This window comes from Martes martes, assembly GCF_963455335.1.
Source record: "Martes martes genome assembly, chromosome: 3".
NCBI lineage: Eukaryota > Metazoa > Chordata > Mammalia > Carnivora > Mustelidae > Martes > Martes martes.
This window is the reverse complement of record NC_137890.1, coordinates 182,882,106-182,898,091: the sequence shown is the minus strand read 5'-3', so window position 1 is coordinate 182,898,091 and position 15,986 is coordinate 182,882,106. Positions and strand designations below refer to the sequence as shown.

The 15,986-nt window shown below is 36.4% G+C and overlaps 1 protein-coding gene across 1 annotated transcript in view; it reads right to left on the bottom strand.

Annotated features, from left to right (window-relative positions):
- The window catches only part of C2CD6 (C2 calcium dependent domain containing 6), a gene marked incomplete at both ends in the record, with an annotated part of 132,295 nt that overhangs the window by 97,041 nt on the left and 19,268 nt on the right, over positions 1–15,986 (bottom strand). Inside the window, 4 exon segments of the mRNA XM_080799457.1 lie at positions 269–391; positions 2,400–2,545; positions 4,548–4,599; positions 8,106–8,192. Coding sequence (XP_080655583.1) covers positions 269–391; positions 2,400–2,545; positions 4,548–4,599; positions 8,106–8,192 — 408 coding nt within the window.

Genomic DNA, 15,986 nt, shown 5'->3' with positions numbered 1-15,986 from the left:
TTGAGTCCTGTTTAGAAACACTCCAGAAAACATAAAAGAACATGCGTATGTAGTCTCCTAGGTTGTACCATCGCCCTCCCAAACAATCAGTTTTTTAAAATATTAGGCTGTTCCAAGCCAACTCTTTTTTTTTTTAAATACAGCCAGAGGGAGACATTGTTTCCTAAGTATATGAATTCGAAGGTAGATAAACCAAAAGGAGTCCATCAGATACAGATAAATAATAACAATGTGATACCACAGTGAAAAAAACAACCTTGATACTTACCTGAATTACATCATAAAGGTGTACCTTAACGCTCCCTAGTAAGAGAGGATATTTTTCTGTACTTTTATATTGCATTAGTTCCAAGTATATATTATTCCGCTCATCATCTTGACGCCTGGGAACCTTGACATAAGATGCATATGGAAAGAATTATCCCGTTTTCAGTCTGAATTTCAGATATAATTTCTGAATAAGTACATCCATAAACTAGATTTTGTTATATACACGCCTAATGGTTAGTTTTCACCTTTCAAGCTTCTAAAGTGATTTGTCTGGTTTTTGCCATGAAATCGTGTTTCTAAGTAACAGGCTTATATTAAGTGATGTTTTAGTTTTAGATCTTATCAATTAACTGCTTATTGTGGAAGAAAAATATTAATTCTCAACATCCGTCCCCACAATTCTCACATTCTCTTCCTTTCATCCCTCCAATATGTTATACATAGATGATACTTTTTTTTATTAGTTCAAAACTTAGTGTTTTGTGTGTATGTAACTATTTTTCAGAGTTTAGCAATATAATTACAACTATATTTTTCTCTGTCACTTCTTAATTTCCCTTAGAGTTAATAATGTGTTTTGCTTTTTTATATTTGTTTCCTTGTGCAGTTTTCTATGTATTTACTACTAAATTATTCCCAACTTTCCCTTAGAGTTCCATTAAAATTCTCCTCTTAATATGCTCAAACTAACAGCTCCTCTTAAAAGAGGGGGAAAAGATTTTGATTACGCTAATAAAGATAAGTACTCTATTAATTTATATTATTTTCCAGGATTAATCTCAAGTGTTATTTAACTGGACACATACCCACAATATTCTTGAAAACCTGGCAAGCTCAGGAAAACTATTTTCAAAGTAAAACAAATCGTATAGATTGCCTTTAGCAAAACTATGTCGGGTTTTTTGTTTTTTTTTTGTTTTTTTTTTAAACTATGCATGAAGAACTATATTCTGTACTCAAGACTAAAGCAAAATAAAGTTTTGAAGATTAAAACTGAAGGTTAAAAAATGTAGAGCACTGAGGAAATGTTTTAGGATGTCATTAAAATTTAACCAATATAATAAAACTATTAGGACTAACAACTGGTCTAATCAATGAATCCTCAGCTACATGAAATAGTATCGCTCCCTTAAAGAAAACTCTGAGACACATTTAAGATTCTAAGAAGCTTAGCTATAAAGAGAAGCAGACTCAGCACAGGAAGCTCTAGTGTGAGAGGAAGTTTAATAAAGTATAGTCTGAAGCCGGACTGACTCCGTTCCTAGCTCCACCATTTACTAGTTCTAGGACCTTAAGAAAGTTCTTTCCTCATTGGTAGAATGAGGATCATAATGAGAGAATGTATATATATTTTGGGGGGTTTGTTATAAAGACTAAATAAGCTATCCATGCAAAAACAATTAGACTTTATGTAAGAAGAAAGAAGAAAGGGAAATGAGGAAGAAATGAAAAAAAGAGAAAGGGTATGCTCTGGGCTGAACATCTGCATCCCCTCAAAATTCGTACACGGAAGCCTAAATCCCCAATGTGATGTTATTTGTAGGTGTGGTGTTGGGGAGGTAGTTAGGTCATGAGGGTAGAGCCCTCGTGAGTTGGATTAGCGCCTTTACAAGAAGAGACCCAAGAAAGATGATCTCTTTGCTCTCTGCCATGTCACTATACAAGGAGAAGATGGTCGTCAGGAAATCAGAAAGCAGGCTCTCACCAAACGCCAGGCCTGCCAGCACCCTGATCCTGAACTTCCTAGCCTCCAGAAAGCTGGGAAATGAATGTCTGTTGTTTAAGCCACCCCGTATCTATGGCCATTTGTTACAGCAGCCCAAGCTAAGACAGGGTGCAAGGGGACAGAGGAGAGGAGAACAAGATAGAGAAAAATGCATGTTTCATGAACACTCAGAACCACAGACAGTAAGATCTTAGGGAAGAAGACCATCAGGATTATGCATTTTCTACAAAGTTGCTTATTTAAAAACAATATATCCCATAGGACAGAAATAGAATACTGTAAAATATCAAAAAAGGCACTGCATTTGTTTCTTTCGTACCCCTAAGAAAAGGATATAATTAGTGTAGATTATTTGAAACTATAAAAATGCATTCTTATATCCAGAATAGAACTTCAACATTACCTGTACAGAAAAGTACTTTGTATCATCAAAATTAACTGTAGTGTACTTTTCACCATTTTGGGATGCCAAGCTACACACTTTTGTACATTTCACAATGTTGTTTATAGAGATGCGAATGAACAAATTATTGAAATGTTGTAAACTGACTGAAAATACACAGATATTGAGGAAACAAAATTTGTTGTAATTGTACAGTAACACAGCATAAAATTAATCCATTAAACAATTCAGGCAAAACTTAAGAATCAGTCAAATAAAGAAAGAAAGTAATTGTAGAAGGGGAGGAGGGAGAGAATCTTAAGCAGACAGACTTCCTGCCCAGTATGAGACTCTGAGATCATGACCTGAGCCGAAATTAAGAGTCACATGCTTAACCAACTGAGCCACACAGAAGCCCCTCTATATATTATTTTTAAGGTGACTAAACATTTGCAATATATAGTTAAAAACTTTTCTAAGCATAATTATATAGAAATGCAAAAATTCAAAAGTCACTTATTTTTAACATTAAGACAAAATTTAAAGCAGTTTTCTTTCGTGTGTGTGTGTGTGTGTGTGTGTGTGTAGCATGGAACTTCCTCTTTTTTTTTAAATTGTATTATGTTAGTCACCATACAATACATCATTAGTTTTTGATGCAGTGTTCCAAGATTCATTGTTTACGTGTAACACCCAGGGCTCCACGCAATCTGTGCCCTCTTAAATACCCACCACCACTCATCCCCCCAAATCCCTCCTCTCTAAAACCCTCAGTTTGTCTCTCAGAGTCCACAGTCTCTCATGGTTTGTCTCCCCCCTCCGATTTCCGCCCCTTCACTTTTCCTTTCCTTCTCTTAATGTCCTCCATGTTATTCCTTATGTTCCACAAGTAAGTGAAACCATATAATTGACTTTCTCTGCTTGACTTATTTCACTCAGCACAGTCTCCTCCAAGTAGTTTTCTATTCTCTTATTCATGTCACTATATACTTCAGTATACTATAGTTTTATCTTTCATAGCACTCCATGCATTAAAACAATTTTGTTTTTATGATTTAACTAATTATCTTCAAAAATCTCTTTATGTAGAATTCTCTTCAATAATTTACTTTATAGGGGCGCCTGGGTGGCTCAGTTGGTTAAGCATTTGCCTTTGGCTCAGGTCATGATCCCAGTGTCCTGGGATCGAGTCCCACATCGGGCTCCCTGCTCAGTGGGGAGTCTGCTTCTCCCTCTGCCCCTAACCCCCAACTCATGTCCTCTCTCTCAATCTCTCTCTCGTGCACAAAAATAAATTAAATCTTTTAAAAAAACAATTCACTTTACATAAAAAAGAAACACCAAGTCTTCATAATGAGACTGGTTTTATGCCATGATAATGAGCAATCAGTTTATTTAAAGGCATCAAGATAAATAAATCCTTCAAACAATGTTTAGCACAATTATTACTTAGAAATAATATTATCATCTAAGATATGTATTTTTCCTTTTTTTGGTAAGATATATATTTTTCCTTTAACTTATATGGTGACTGAGGTTTTTCACCATATGGGTGAAAAATTTCTGTCACTTTGCATGTCAAAAAATGGAGTTTATTTTCCTCTGCTCTTGAATCTGGTCTGGCCTTGTGACTACTTTAATATGCACTGGACATGATCAGGGCTGGGACTAGGACAGCATAAGAGAGGCACCAGCCATGGTCCAAAATTGAAGGGGACGTCCAAAACTTCAGCAATCAAAATAAATAATATATATTTTTTTATTCTAATGTAATATTTTTTTTCTAATGTAATTTTTTTAAAAAGATCAAAATTAGTACAGAAAAAAAATATGATGGAAAGACAAGACCTTGGGACTCTATGGCAAGAGAGAAAGGTCTAACCATTTCAGCTTCCCAGCTAAGTCCTGTCTTCCAGGCATTGTCCCTGAAACACCAGATATGTAAATGAGCCATTTTCGACATTCTAGTCCATTTGAACTGCAGGGCGACTGCAGAGCCTGCTGTGATCATGGGGAGAAGTGGCACCTAGCAAATACACACGGTGATTGATAATAAAATGGTGCAGGGTTTAAGCCACTAAGTGTTGCAGCGTTTTGTAAGGCAGCTCTATGTAACTGAAACAGACGTATATGATCATGGTACAACTCTTAAATCAAAAGAAAGGATACTCTTAGGCGTGAAATGTCTGCAGTTCTTTATATGAATAGCAATGCAGCCAACCTAAAATAATCAAAGTAAAAACACAGCCAATGAGTTTTTAAAAGTTAACTTTCCTTCCATTTTATTCTATACCAAACTATATATTTTTAAAAGCTCCACTTTGCTAATTCTCTTCTTAAAAATATTGTTTCCCATTAGAAATATCTACTTGAGGGAAAACACCAGAAAACAGAAATACAGAAGAAAAATAGGCAGGATTTATTCAAAGTAAAACTAAAATGAACAAGAATACAAAGCAAAAAAAAAAAAAAAGGCATTATTAACTTAAATCCAACCATCACTCTTTGAATCATTGTTATTTTATAGTAGGTGAGCATTGACAAAGTGTAGCATCCTGCATATAAAAATATGCCTTGATTCAAATGGTCTTTTTTATCCAGTATCCTAAAACCACTCTATTCACTTAACAATCATTCATTCAATACAATGTCCCAAGGACTGTGAAATATTCATTCTCTCTTATACAAAGTATTTCTAAATGATAAAATTATATCTCCTGTTTAAGCATAAAGTCAAATTAAAAAATGAATACAGGAATATTTGAATACTGATTTGCATTATCACCCAAATATATTTAGCCATGTTTGGTCTTAAAAACCAAGTAAAAACAAGAGCAATATTATATTAAACACTGTGAAGCAAAATAAATGGCCCAATAGTATTTTTAAATGTAAGTAAATAATTTTAAAGATTTGATTTTAAAATAATACAGAAAAAGAAATTAGCATCCAGGTCGCCCGGGTGGCTCAGTGGTTAGGGATCTGCCTTCAGCTCAGGTCATGGTCTCAGGGTCCTGGGATCCAGCCCCGCATTGGGCTCCCTGCTCGGCAGGAGGCCTGCTTCTCCCTCTCCCACTCCCCTTGCTTGTGTTCCCTCTCTCTCTGTGTCTCTCTCTGTCAAATAAATAAAATCTTAAAAAAAAAAAAAAGAAATTAGCATCCAGTATTTAATTAAAAGACTATGGCATGTGAATGATGAAATCCTAAGAAGAAAGTACTGTGGTCTACTTCTTACAGAAACTTTGAAATGAAATGTTATGTTAAAGGGAAGTTTCCAAGTTTTCAAATGCAAATGCATGTAGTGCATATTACATGATCTAGGCAGGATTTTAAATGGTCCTGTTATAGGTGATCCCATGAATCATTACTTCTTAAAACTGGAATTATATGTGAGGAGGGTAAAACACAGAAGTATAACTACAAGGTTATATTGCATAATGCTACACATTAACATTCTCTGCCATGGGCAACTACCCCAACTTTCCTTAAATTTCAGCAGTTCTTTATACTTTAATATCATAGATCCATATAAAATAAAAAAAATTTCTATCAAATATATTCTAATTTAAACTCAATTAGCCAACATATAGTGAGCACGTCATTAGTTTCAGAGATAGAGTTCAGTGACTCCACAGTGGCATTTAACACCCAGGGCTCATCCCATCACGTGCCCTCCTTAACGTCCATCACCCTGTTACCCCATCCCCCACCCACCTCCCCTCCAGCAACCCTCAGTTTGCTTCCTAGAGTTAAGAGTCTCTCAAGGTTTTTCAAATACAGAAAAATATTTAACACTTAAAAAGATAATGATGACCATTTCCAGGCTATGGGTGACAAATGTTGTCACAGACTCTGAGACCCATCTGTGGCCCAAAGCTATAACCGTGTCACCAACCCCCACCATGCACATACAACAGGAAAGCAACTAGAAAGGTGTTCGCAAAAGCACTTTGGGCAGCCAATTTGAAGACAGGATTTTTCACATGTTTTCTGAAAAAGGGCTCTGACTATCAGAAAGAGGAACAGCGGGTTGTGATGTAGCTGTCATCGCAGACACACATACAAGCCTTGCCAAATATCTCAGAATAAATCACAGAACTTTCGGAGAGAAAGTCGTGTGACAAATCGTACACTGAGAGGAGCTATCAGGTGCCAAACACCTGTCAAAAACTTCCAGATGACTTTTTAAAGAAGGTTGTTAATGTCTAATGATATGTAATTCAACTAAGGAAAATATAAACTACGAAGTCAGGAAGCGTGAATGAAATCAAAGTATCAGCTCTGAAGGAAGGAAGGGGCCGCACTCAAGAGCACTGGTGACGGAGATCAGTCCATCACTACAGCGGCACGCGTAACAGCTTACAGCCAAAAGTGATTTCAAGTGATTTCTTTTTCTTTCTTTTAAGATTGATTTTATTTATTTATTTACTTATTTGTCAGAGCGAGAGAGAGCACACACAAGCAGGCAGAGTGGCAGGCAGAGGCGGAGAGAGAAGCAGGCTCCCTCCCCGCTGAACAGAGAGCCCGATGCGGGACTCAATTCCAGGACCCTGGGATCATGACCTGAGCCAAAGGCAGCGGCTTAACCGAATGAGCCACCCAGGCCTCCAGGAATCTTTTTCTAATTTTAGACTCAAACAGTGACTTTGACCGTGATGTTTCATACATTACCATATAATTACGTGGATAAATGCGCACTGTGCTTGTTTTATAAAAACAAAACATATGCGTGAATACAGTTTTACTTTTCCCCCCAAAAATCATGGTGTTAAACTCATCATATATTTTTTAATCAAGAAAATGTACAGTATATGACAGGATCTAGAGAAGAAAGCCAAGAGAAACTCTCTCACTTCATACCCATTAACTGTTCTAATGATGCTCAGGAAGAAAGGTAACTGTAAAAGAGTACCACAACATTTAATAGTTCTCAATGTACACAGGTCCTCATGTCCCATACTCCGTAGCACCCAAAAGAAAAACAGATTTTTCTGGTTCTCAGCCTAGTTCTCGGTTGGTCCTACCTGTGTGTTTGGGTGTATGTGTCTGATTCATGAGTATGTCTGCTTTTGTACCTGGGACTTGAAGGAAAGATGCGGGGTCAATTTTTTTTTTTAAGATTTTATTTATTTATTTGACAGAAAGAGAGAGAGAGAGATCACAAGTAGATAGAGAGGCAGCCAGAGAGAAAGGAGGAAGCAGGGTCACCACGGAGCAGAGAGCCCGATGCGGGGCTCGATTCCAGGACCCTGGGATCATGACCTGAGCTGAAGGCAGAGGCTTTAACCCACTGAGCCACCCAGGCGCGTGGGGTCAATTTTTAAATCATAGCTCAAAGCCTCCAAAATCTGACAATAAATATAGTCACCTGACCAGCACAATAAAAATACTGAATCTTAGGCCCCATGCCCAGATTCCAAGTTAGCAGATCTTAGGTGGGGACTGAGAATCAATGATTTTAAAATGTATCCCAGATGATTCTGATGTAGTGAGACTTTGGGAACCCCTATATAGAAACAATTTTTTTTCCCTGTGAATCAAAAGGTCTTCCTTAATTTCAGTGATTATAGGATGCTTTTCTGACTTGATGAAAAAAATGAACAATTCACAAATGTTATCAGAACCATTTTCTATATATGTTTTGATTATCAAATAATAAATAATAACTAGTCTTTGCATAAAATAAGAAATAACTTGTACAAGTTTGTGGAGGCAAGTTTCACGTACCACATCCCCAAATGGTACCAAAGTCGGAACTTCAGGTGTTATTTCCGGTTCTTTCATTTCAGACCCTTTAAGAGTTATTCTCAGCATCTACGATGTAAATAAATTAACATTAGACTTTAGAAGGCAAAGAAGAAATAGATAAAAGTTCATTTCAACAAATATGAGTATACACTAAGTAACGGGTATTATTCTAGGCAGTAGGATATTAGTACGAGTAGAAATCTCATCCCTACCCTCAATAAGTTTATCAACAAGTTAGCAGAGAAACAAAATGTAAACAATTAAATATAAAATCATTCAGGAAATCATGAGAGAGGAGAGAAGGGCATAGTACCATGAATAATGAGCTCTGCTTGCTAACTAAAAATGACCACCATTACCACATTTTAATCTTAACCTGGCGTGGACTGAAAACTATATCCCACAGATGGCAGTGATCCTGCTTGTAAGTTATTCCAATATTCGTTCAGTTGATTAGCCTTGGAAGGAACTGCGATTTAATACTTTGGAATAGTAGGTAAAAGGGAATGGAGCAATGGCCAAATGGCTTTTGGTTTTGAGTTGTGTCATTTCTCCTGGAGTAACTTCACTAACAGATATTTGTGAGTTGGTATTTAACTTTGTTCTTAAGGGCTCAGGTCACTACATACGATGGTTAGCTTTCAAAAATGACAAGACATTTTAGTATAGATTGTAAAGGTAAAGAGGAGGAGAAGGGAGGTAATGGAGGGGAGAGGTGAGGGGAATATGGAAAACACCTATGGCAAATCTAGCTTGAAAAGAAGAATTGTATTTAGTCCCAACCTTTGCTAGCTTGAATCAACATGGCCTGACTTATAAATGTTAACTTCCCAGGAATCTGTTGTTTTGTGTCTCTGTAAGAATCAACTGTTCCATTGTTGACATATAGAATAAATCCTCAGTTATGTTAAAATTTTTGCTTCCAAGTATATAACAAACACTGTGGGTTACTGAAAAAAATTGTTGTATATATGTTGGGTCGTTTTGCTAGTGCTGCTGCAGCTTATTGGTTAATGGGTCTTATATATATTTTTATATATTTGTATAATTTGTAGTTTAAGGTAACTGAGTGACAATTACTGTATTGTCACAAAAACACCAAACCGTGGTACATTATATGTGTATTCAGTGTGGACCCTCACGCTTTCTAATGTTATGATAACCTTATTATGGAAGTCTACTTTGAATATGCATTTTAACAAACACAAAATAATTGGGGGGAAATCTTTTGGAATACTCGCGCTCGATTTATCCTTAGCTCTGTGGCAAAAATACCAGCCCCACCCTCAGGTCACTACCTTTTTACTTTCCTTTCCTTACCTGAGCAGAGTTCTCTTCCGTGGCAACATGAGCAAAACAACTCCTTGCCAAAATTCTGTTAGAATCTTGAACAAAAGTTCTAAAGATCGGTCTCATAAGGCCTACTTATACCACCTAGAATTTCTCCTGAACTTGCAGAGAATTTTTACTTCAGTTAATTCCACTATGCCTTTCATCTCTGTCACTGTTGGCCCCACTCTGAATAAAAGTCCCTCATGGCATGTCTTTTAATTAAAAGTCTGTATATTCACTTACGTTGTTCTGCACTTCTTCCCCCAATGACCTTTTGCACCTACTCTCCTCCATTCCAGTTTTATTTGGAAACCCACCAGCCTACACGCTTAGCTTTTCCAGTATATTCCTACTTCCTTAGTCCTAAAAGAAACCTCACTGACTTTAGTGAACATTTACTATGTGCCGGCACAGCTATATGCTGGGCATTGTACTGGTTCCACCCTGAAGTGTTCTTGCCCTTAAGAAATTCAGTCTGGGGGCGCCTGGGTGGCTCAGAGGGTTAAAGCCTCTGCCTTCGGCTCAGGTCATGATCCTAGGGTCCTGGGATCGAGCCCTGCATCGGGCTCTCTGCTCCCCGGGGAGCCTGCTTCCTCCTCTCTCTCTGCCTGCCTCTCTGTCTACTTGTGATCTCTGTCTGTCAAATAAATTTAAAAAAAGAAAGAAAAGAAAAGAAATTCAGTCTGGTGTTGAAGACAGAGAGGTGAAAAAAAAATTATGGTTTCTCTATCAGAAAAACGATGGCTGAAAAAGAGACTTTTATCTTCACTTTTTCTTTATCCAACCCAGATTTCCTACATGGGAAAAAGAATAACTTATTTGATTGTTCAGATCTTCCCATTCATTCTGCAAACCGAAAGTACCTGGAATTATTAACTCTAAATGATATTTTTTAAATCTTCTTTTCCCTGCCTAACTCAGGAGCAATGACTCTTTTTCACCCTCTGTGGTTCTGTCTGCCTGAAACCAGGACACTCACAGCAGGGCCCAGGGATTATCCCCTAGAGTAGTGGAAGTAAATATTAGCATTTAACAATTTTCTCTAACAAATAAGAAAGTGAGCACATACAACTATCTATGAGTGGTAGACAAATTCTGAGGAAAAGTGTGAGTTTTATACTCAAAGAGGTCGCACCACACCTTCATGAGCTCAGGGTAGTGCATTTGCTAGCTAGGTGGTTAACTACCTCAAGCAGCATATTCAGTGTGCTTTACAAATAGATGAGGACCGAACATAAAAAATTTCCTGGCAAAATATTTTTAAAAGTTGGCAAACAAAGATATACCATGTATTTTGGTCTTATAAAAAGATAAGTGTTCTAAATTTGCTAACGTTTTCTGGGATGACAAATAACTATTAGCAGTATGTAAACTAACAAATATTTTAAAATTAATTATTTCTTTTATTTTTTGCTAGTATGAAACTATTTTTTTATTATGTTCAGTTGGCCACTGTATAGCACACCATTAGTTTCTGATGTAGTGTTGGGTGATTCATAAGTTAGATATAACACCCCGTGCTTATCACAACACGTGCCCTCCTTAGTACCCATCACCCTGTTATCCCCGCCCCCACCCCCTTCCCTCTGAAACCCTCAGTGTGTTTTCCAGAGTCCAGAGTCTCTCACAGTTCAGTTCCCTCTCTGAGTTCTCCCCCTTCAGTTTTCCCTCCCTTCCCCTATGGTCCTCCGTGCTATTGCTTATGTTACACATATGACTGAAACCATAAGATAACTGTCTTTCTCTGCTTGACTTACTTCACTTAGTGTAATCCCCTCCAGTTAAAATGGATATTTCTTAATCTGTCTTCTCAGAGTAAGGTAGTGACATTTTAATGAGTGTGAAAATAACTTTTTTGAAATGAACTCATGTTAAGATAAGAATATTTTGAAAACTACTAGAAACATTTTCATCCAATACTATTTTGTGTGTGTGCAAACGCGCTATGATCGCCTACAAACTCGGGGTACCACACTTTAACAACTTAGAAACCATTTCCTCATCTGTTTAAAAATCTCACAAAGGAAGGGTTTCAGCAGATTAGGAGACCATTTTTCCTTTCAAATATAAAAAAGTGCAACACCTTCCAATTAGTTTGCCAGAACTAATTACTTAGATAAGATGAAATCTTACTGATAAAATCCAGACTAAAAACTTTGCAAAGTAGAATAAAAACGAAAAATGAGAAATGTGGTTTTACTAAGCGCAACCAGGGTGCACCTCTTCCGTTTGAAATTTCAAATACTGAAAGTATCTTTTTCAAATACAATGGCATTAAAAACCATATGCTGAAATAAAAAATTTGCCTTAGAATGAGACCTTCAAATTACTACATCACAAATATTAAATCACACTTTTCAAAAATAGTAGTGCTTATTAAACTCTGTACCGCTAAGAAACAACATGGAAATCATTTTTTGAAATAGTGCTTGTCATTTTTAATTTTTTTGTATATTGTAGAATTCGTATAGTAAATTACAGGACATTTAAGCGATGTATAAATAACTACACAAACATTGGTGATAGATGTTCCTATGTCTTTTACTGATAAGACAGTGCAATCAAAGCAGTTTGGAGACTTCTACGGAGTCATAGCTAAATGCCTACAATATGTCTCACTTTCCTCAATCTGCCTCTCTGGAGGCTGTAAGCTGCCAGTTCCCAGGCATGTTCCCACCTAGGCACAGTCTGCTTAGAATGAAGCAGGTTACCTTCCCCACTTCACAACGTGCTGCCTTCATTCTGAGATGGAGGTAGGACTTCCACAACAATTTCCAGTTTAGACTCATTACCAGAAAGCCTGAGATAAAACTGATATTAATTTCTCATTTCATTGTCCATTTTTTAGCAAATACTAATGGCCACAACCCTGGAGCAAAAGAGGAACAGGAGGTAAGATTCCAGTCCCAAGTCCCACCCAGGATGCCTACGAAGTATCTCATAAACCCATGGCAAATAAGGCGAGTGAGCAGAAAGTGCTAGGGAAGGAGGTGATGATTATTTCAAGTGAGCTTGAAGAGGAAAAAATTAAGAACTAGAGGGAGAGAAGCCTAGACAGAATAAATAAGTGTAAAAGCATAAAGAAGAGAGCCATAGTTTAATTACATTATTATATTTATATAATACACATATGTGTATTATACTGAGATACACATACTTAGGTATAATAAGTATATATACTTACATGGAAATATATAAATACTATTATACACATAATGTTTATATTATACTTATACAGTTATATATGTAAATATTATTGCTTCATTATATAAACACACACATACAGACAGACAGCCATCAAATAACATGAATTTGAACTATGTGGGTTCACTTATATGTGACTTTTTTCCAATAAATATATGTATAGTAATATAAATGTATTTTCATTTCCTTATGATTTTCTTAACATTTTCTTTACTTGAGTGTAAGAATATAGTATATAATATGTACAGCATACAAAATATGTGTTAATCCACTATGTCATCAGTAAAGCTTCCAGTCAACAGTAAACATTAGTTCCAAATTTTGGAGGGAATCAAAAGTTATGCATGGATTTTCAACTACATGGAAGTTAGTGTCCCTGACCCTCATGTTGTTCAAGAGTCAACTTTAAATAATTCAGCTCCTCAAATTGCACTATAAATTCAGTGCAACCAAAATCAAAGTCCCAAAAAGTTTTCCTATAGGAATTGATGAGATTTTCCAAAAATTAATATGGAAATGGAAAAAACAAGAATAGCTAAGATCATCTTGAAGAAAAAAACAAAATGAAGTATTTAAAAGTTAAAGAAATAAAAAAATTTTTTCTTAATGTCTGAAGACATTAGCAAAAGCATAGATAAATACACCAAAGAAACTGATTAGAGTCTAGAAATAGACCCCAACACAGGCACTGCACTTGTGACAAAGCTGGTAATGCAGAATAGTAGAGTAAAAACACTCTAAGGTAGGTCAAGTAAAAATCACCATGCCAATTAAAAAAAAAAAAAAAGAATAAAAGGAAAAAGGGAGAGAGAGAAAAAAGAAAAGAAAACATGACTTATGAACTCACACTACATACACAAAAATCAATTACAGGTGAATTGTTGATCTCAGTGTCAAAGGAAAAAAAATAACAAGATAATACATGAAATATTTCCGTGAGGCTGGAGTAGAAGATTTCCAGAACAGAACACAAAGAGCAATAACCATAAGAAAAAAGTTTGATACAGTAAACTCCATTAAATTTAATACTTCTGCTTATCAAAAGATGTCATACATATTTGGGAGAAAATATTTACAACATGGGTCAAATTATGACCCAGAAATTCCATTACTAGATATGTCCTCAACAGCATACCTCTACCTCTCTCTTTTTAAAAGATTTTACTTACTTATTTGATACAGAAAGAGAGACAGAGACAGAGAGAACACTTAAGCAGAGGGAGGAGCAGAGGGAGAAGAAGGCTCCCTGTTCCAGGGAACTCGATGTGGGGTTTGATCCCAGGACCCCGGGACCACGACCCGAGCCAAAGGCAGAGACCCCAACCCACCAAGCCACCCAGGCGCCCCTAAAATTCATTCTTAATAAAAACTCTAAACAGACTAGAAATAGAAAGGAACTTACCTAACATCACACTCAACGGTGAAAGACTAAATGCTTTTCCCCTAAGATTGGTAAGGCAAGTATTCACTCCTACTACTGCTAATCAACATTGTATTATCCAGAGCAGTCAGACAAGAAAAAAAAATAAAAAGCATCCACATTTGAAAGAAAGTAGTAAAACTGCTCTTTATATAGAGGCATTACAATCCCATATACAGAAAGTCTAAAGAAATCCACACACACCAAAAGAAATTACTAGAACTAGTAAACAAGCTCAATGAAATAACAGGATACAAGAACAAAATGCAAAAAAAAAAAAAATCTTTTGTATTTCTATATAATAACAATAAAAACAAGTGTATATGAAATAGCACCTAAATAATAAGAGCCTTAGGAATTAATTTAACAGAGGAAATGTAGTAAATTGAACAGAAGAAGCACAATAAAATAATAAACTTAACAGAAAAAAACATTAAGACTTGTGCAACAAAACATTTCTGAGTGAAATTAAAGACCTATATACATGGCAAATATTACATGTTCACAGATGGAAAGATTCAATACTGTTAAGATATCAATTCCCAATAAAATACACAAACCACTAGTTAACTTAATCAAGAAAAACAAATAAAATACAGTTAAGACCTTCCAGTCCATGACTGTAATACAGGAAGACCCTGAACTCACTTCCTCCAGAAAACACACCAAATTATACCTATTAATAGAACAATTCCTCCTGAAGAAAACCTGAAGGCTAACTGAAAACCAAAGATAGATAAGTGGGAGAACAGCAGGAGAAACAGAGATGTGGCAACAAAGGAAGCCTCCACCCCCAGGATACTGTGAATGGCTGTGGGAAGGGATAGTACTGAGGAACTGGGAACAGATTCCTCCATCCTTGGGCAAAAACAAACAAACAAACAAACAAAAACCTACTGTTTAAAAGAGCAACTAAGAGACAACTAAGCCTAGACCAGAACAGTGTTCAGACATGATAATGGGGAGATTCAGTTGTCACAGCAAGCTTGCAAGCTGAGCAAGCCCAGGATCCACAAGACCACACCAGCCCCAAATGCACTGGGGCACAGAAATAACAAAAACAAAACAAAACAAACAAACAAAAAAACAAAAAAACAGGGTTTAAATAGGCCAAGGAACTGGGAATGTTCTCTCCCCTTCCACCTTAGAAGCCCAGACGGAACAGGATCTGGCTCGCAGTGAGCTCATAACCTCAGTGAACCTAGAGTCTATAATACCCTAAAGTCTCCACCAAAAAAACTACTAGAACTGATAGATGAATTCAGTGAGGTCAAAGGATACAAAATCAATGTATGGATATCTACTGCATTTCTAGACACTGGTAGTAAAGCACAGAAAGAGACATTAAGGAACCAGTCCCAATTATAACTGCACCAAAAATAATTTTTAAATATGTAGGAATAAACTTAAACAAGGAGATGAAAGACCCGTACTCTGAAGACTTTAACACACTCATGAAAGAAGTTGAAGACAACACAAACTAAAGGAAAGCTATTCCATGCTCATGTACACACTACCCAAAGCAATCTACAGATTTAATGCAATGCCCATTGAAATACATTTTCCACAGAACTAGAACAATCTTCAAATTTTTATGGAAACACAAAAAAACCCAAATAGCTAAAGCAATCGTGAAAAAGAAAAACAAAAATGGAAGTATCACAATTCCAGATTTCAAGTTATACTACAAAGCCACAGTAATCAAAACAGTATGACATGGACACAAAAATAGACACAAAGGCTTCCGGAGTTAAAATGGCAGAATAGTAGTGAGACTCTGGGCTTGGCTCATTCCTCAAACACAGCTAGATCAACATCCAACTATTTTGAACAACTAGGAATATGGTTTGAAGATTAAGAAAACAATCTGCACAGTTGGAGGGAGAAGATGTAGATGTGAGGTT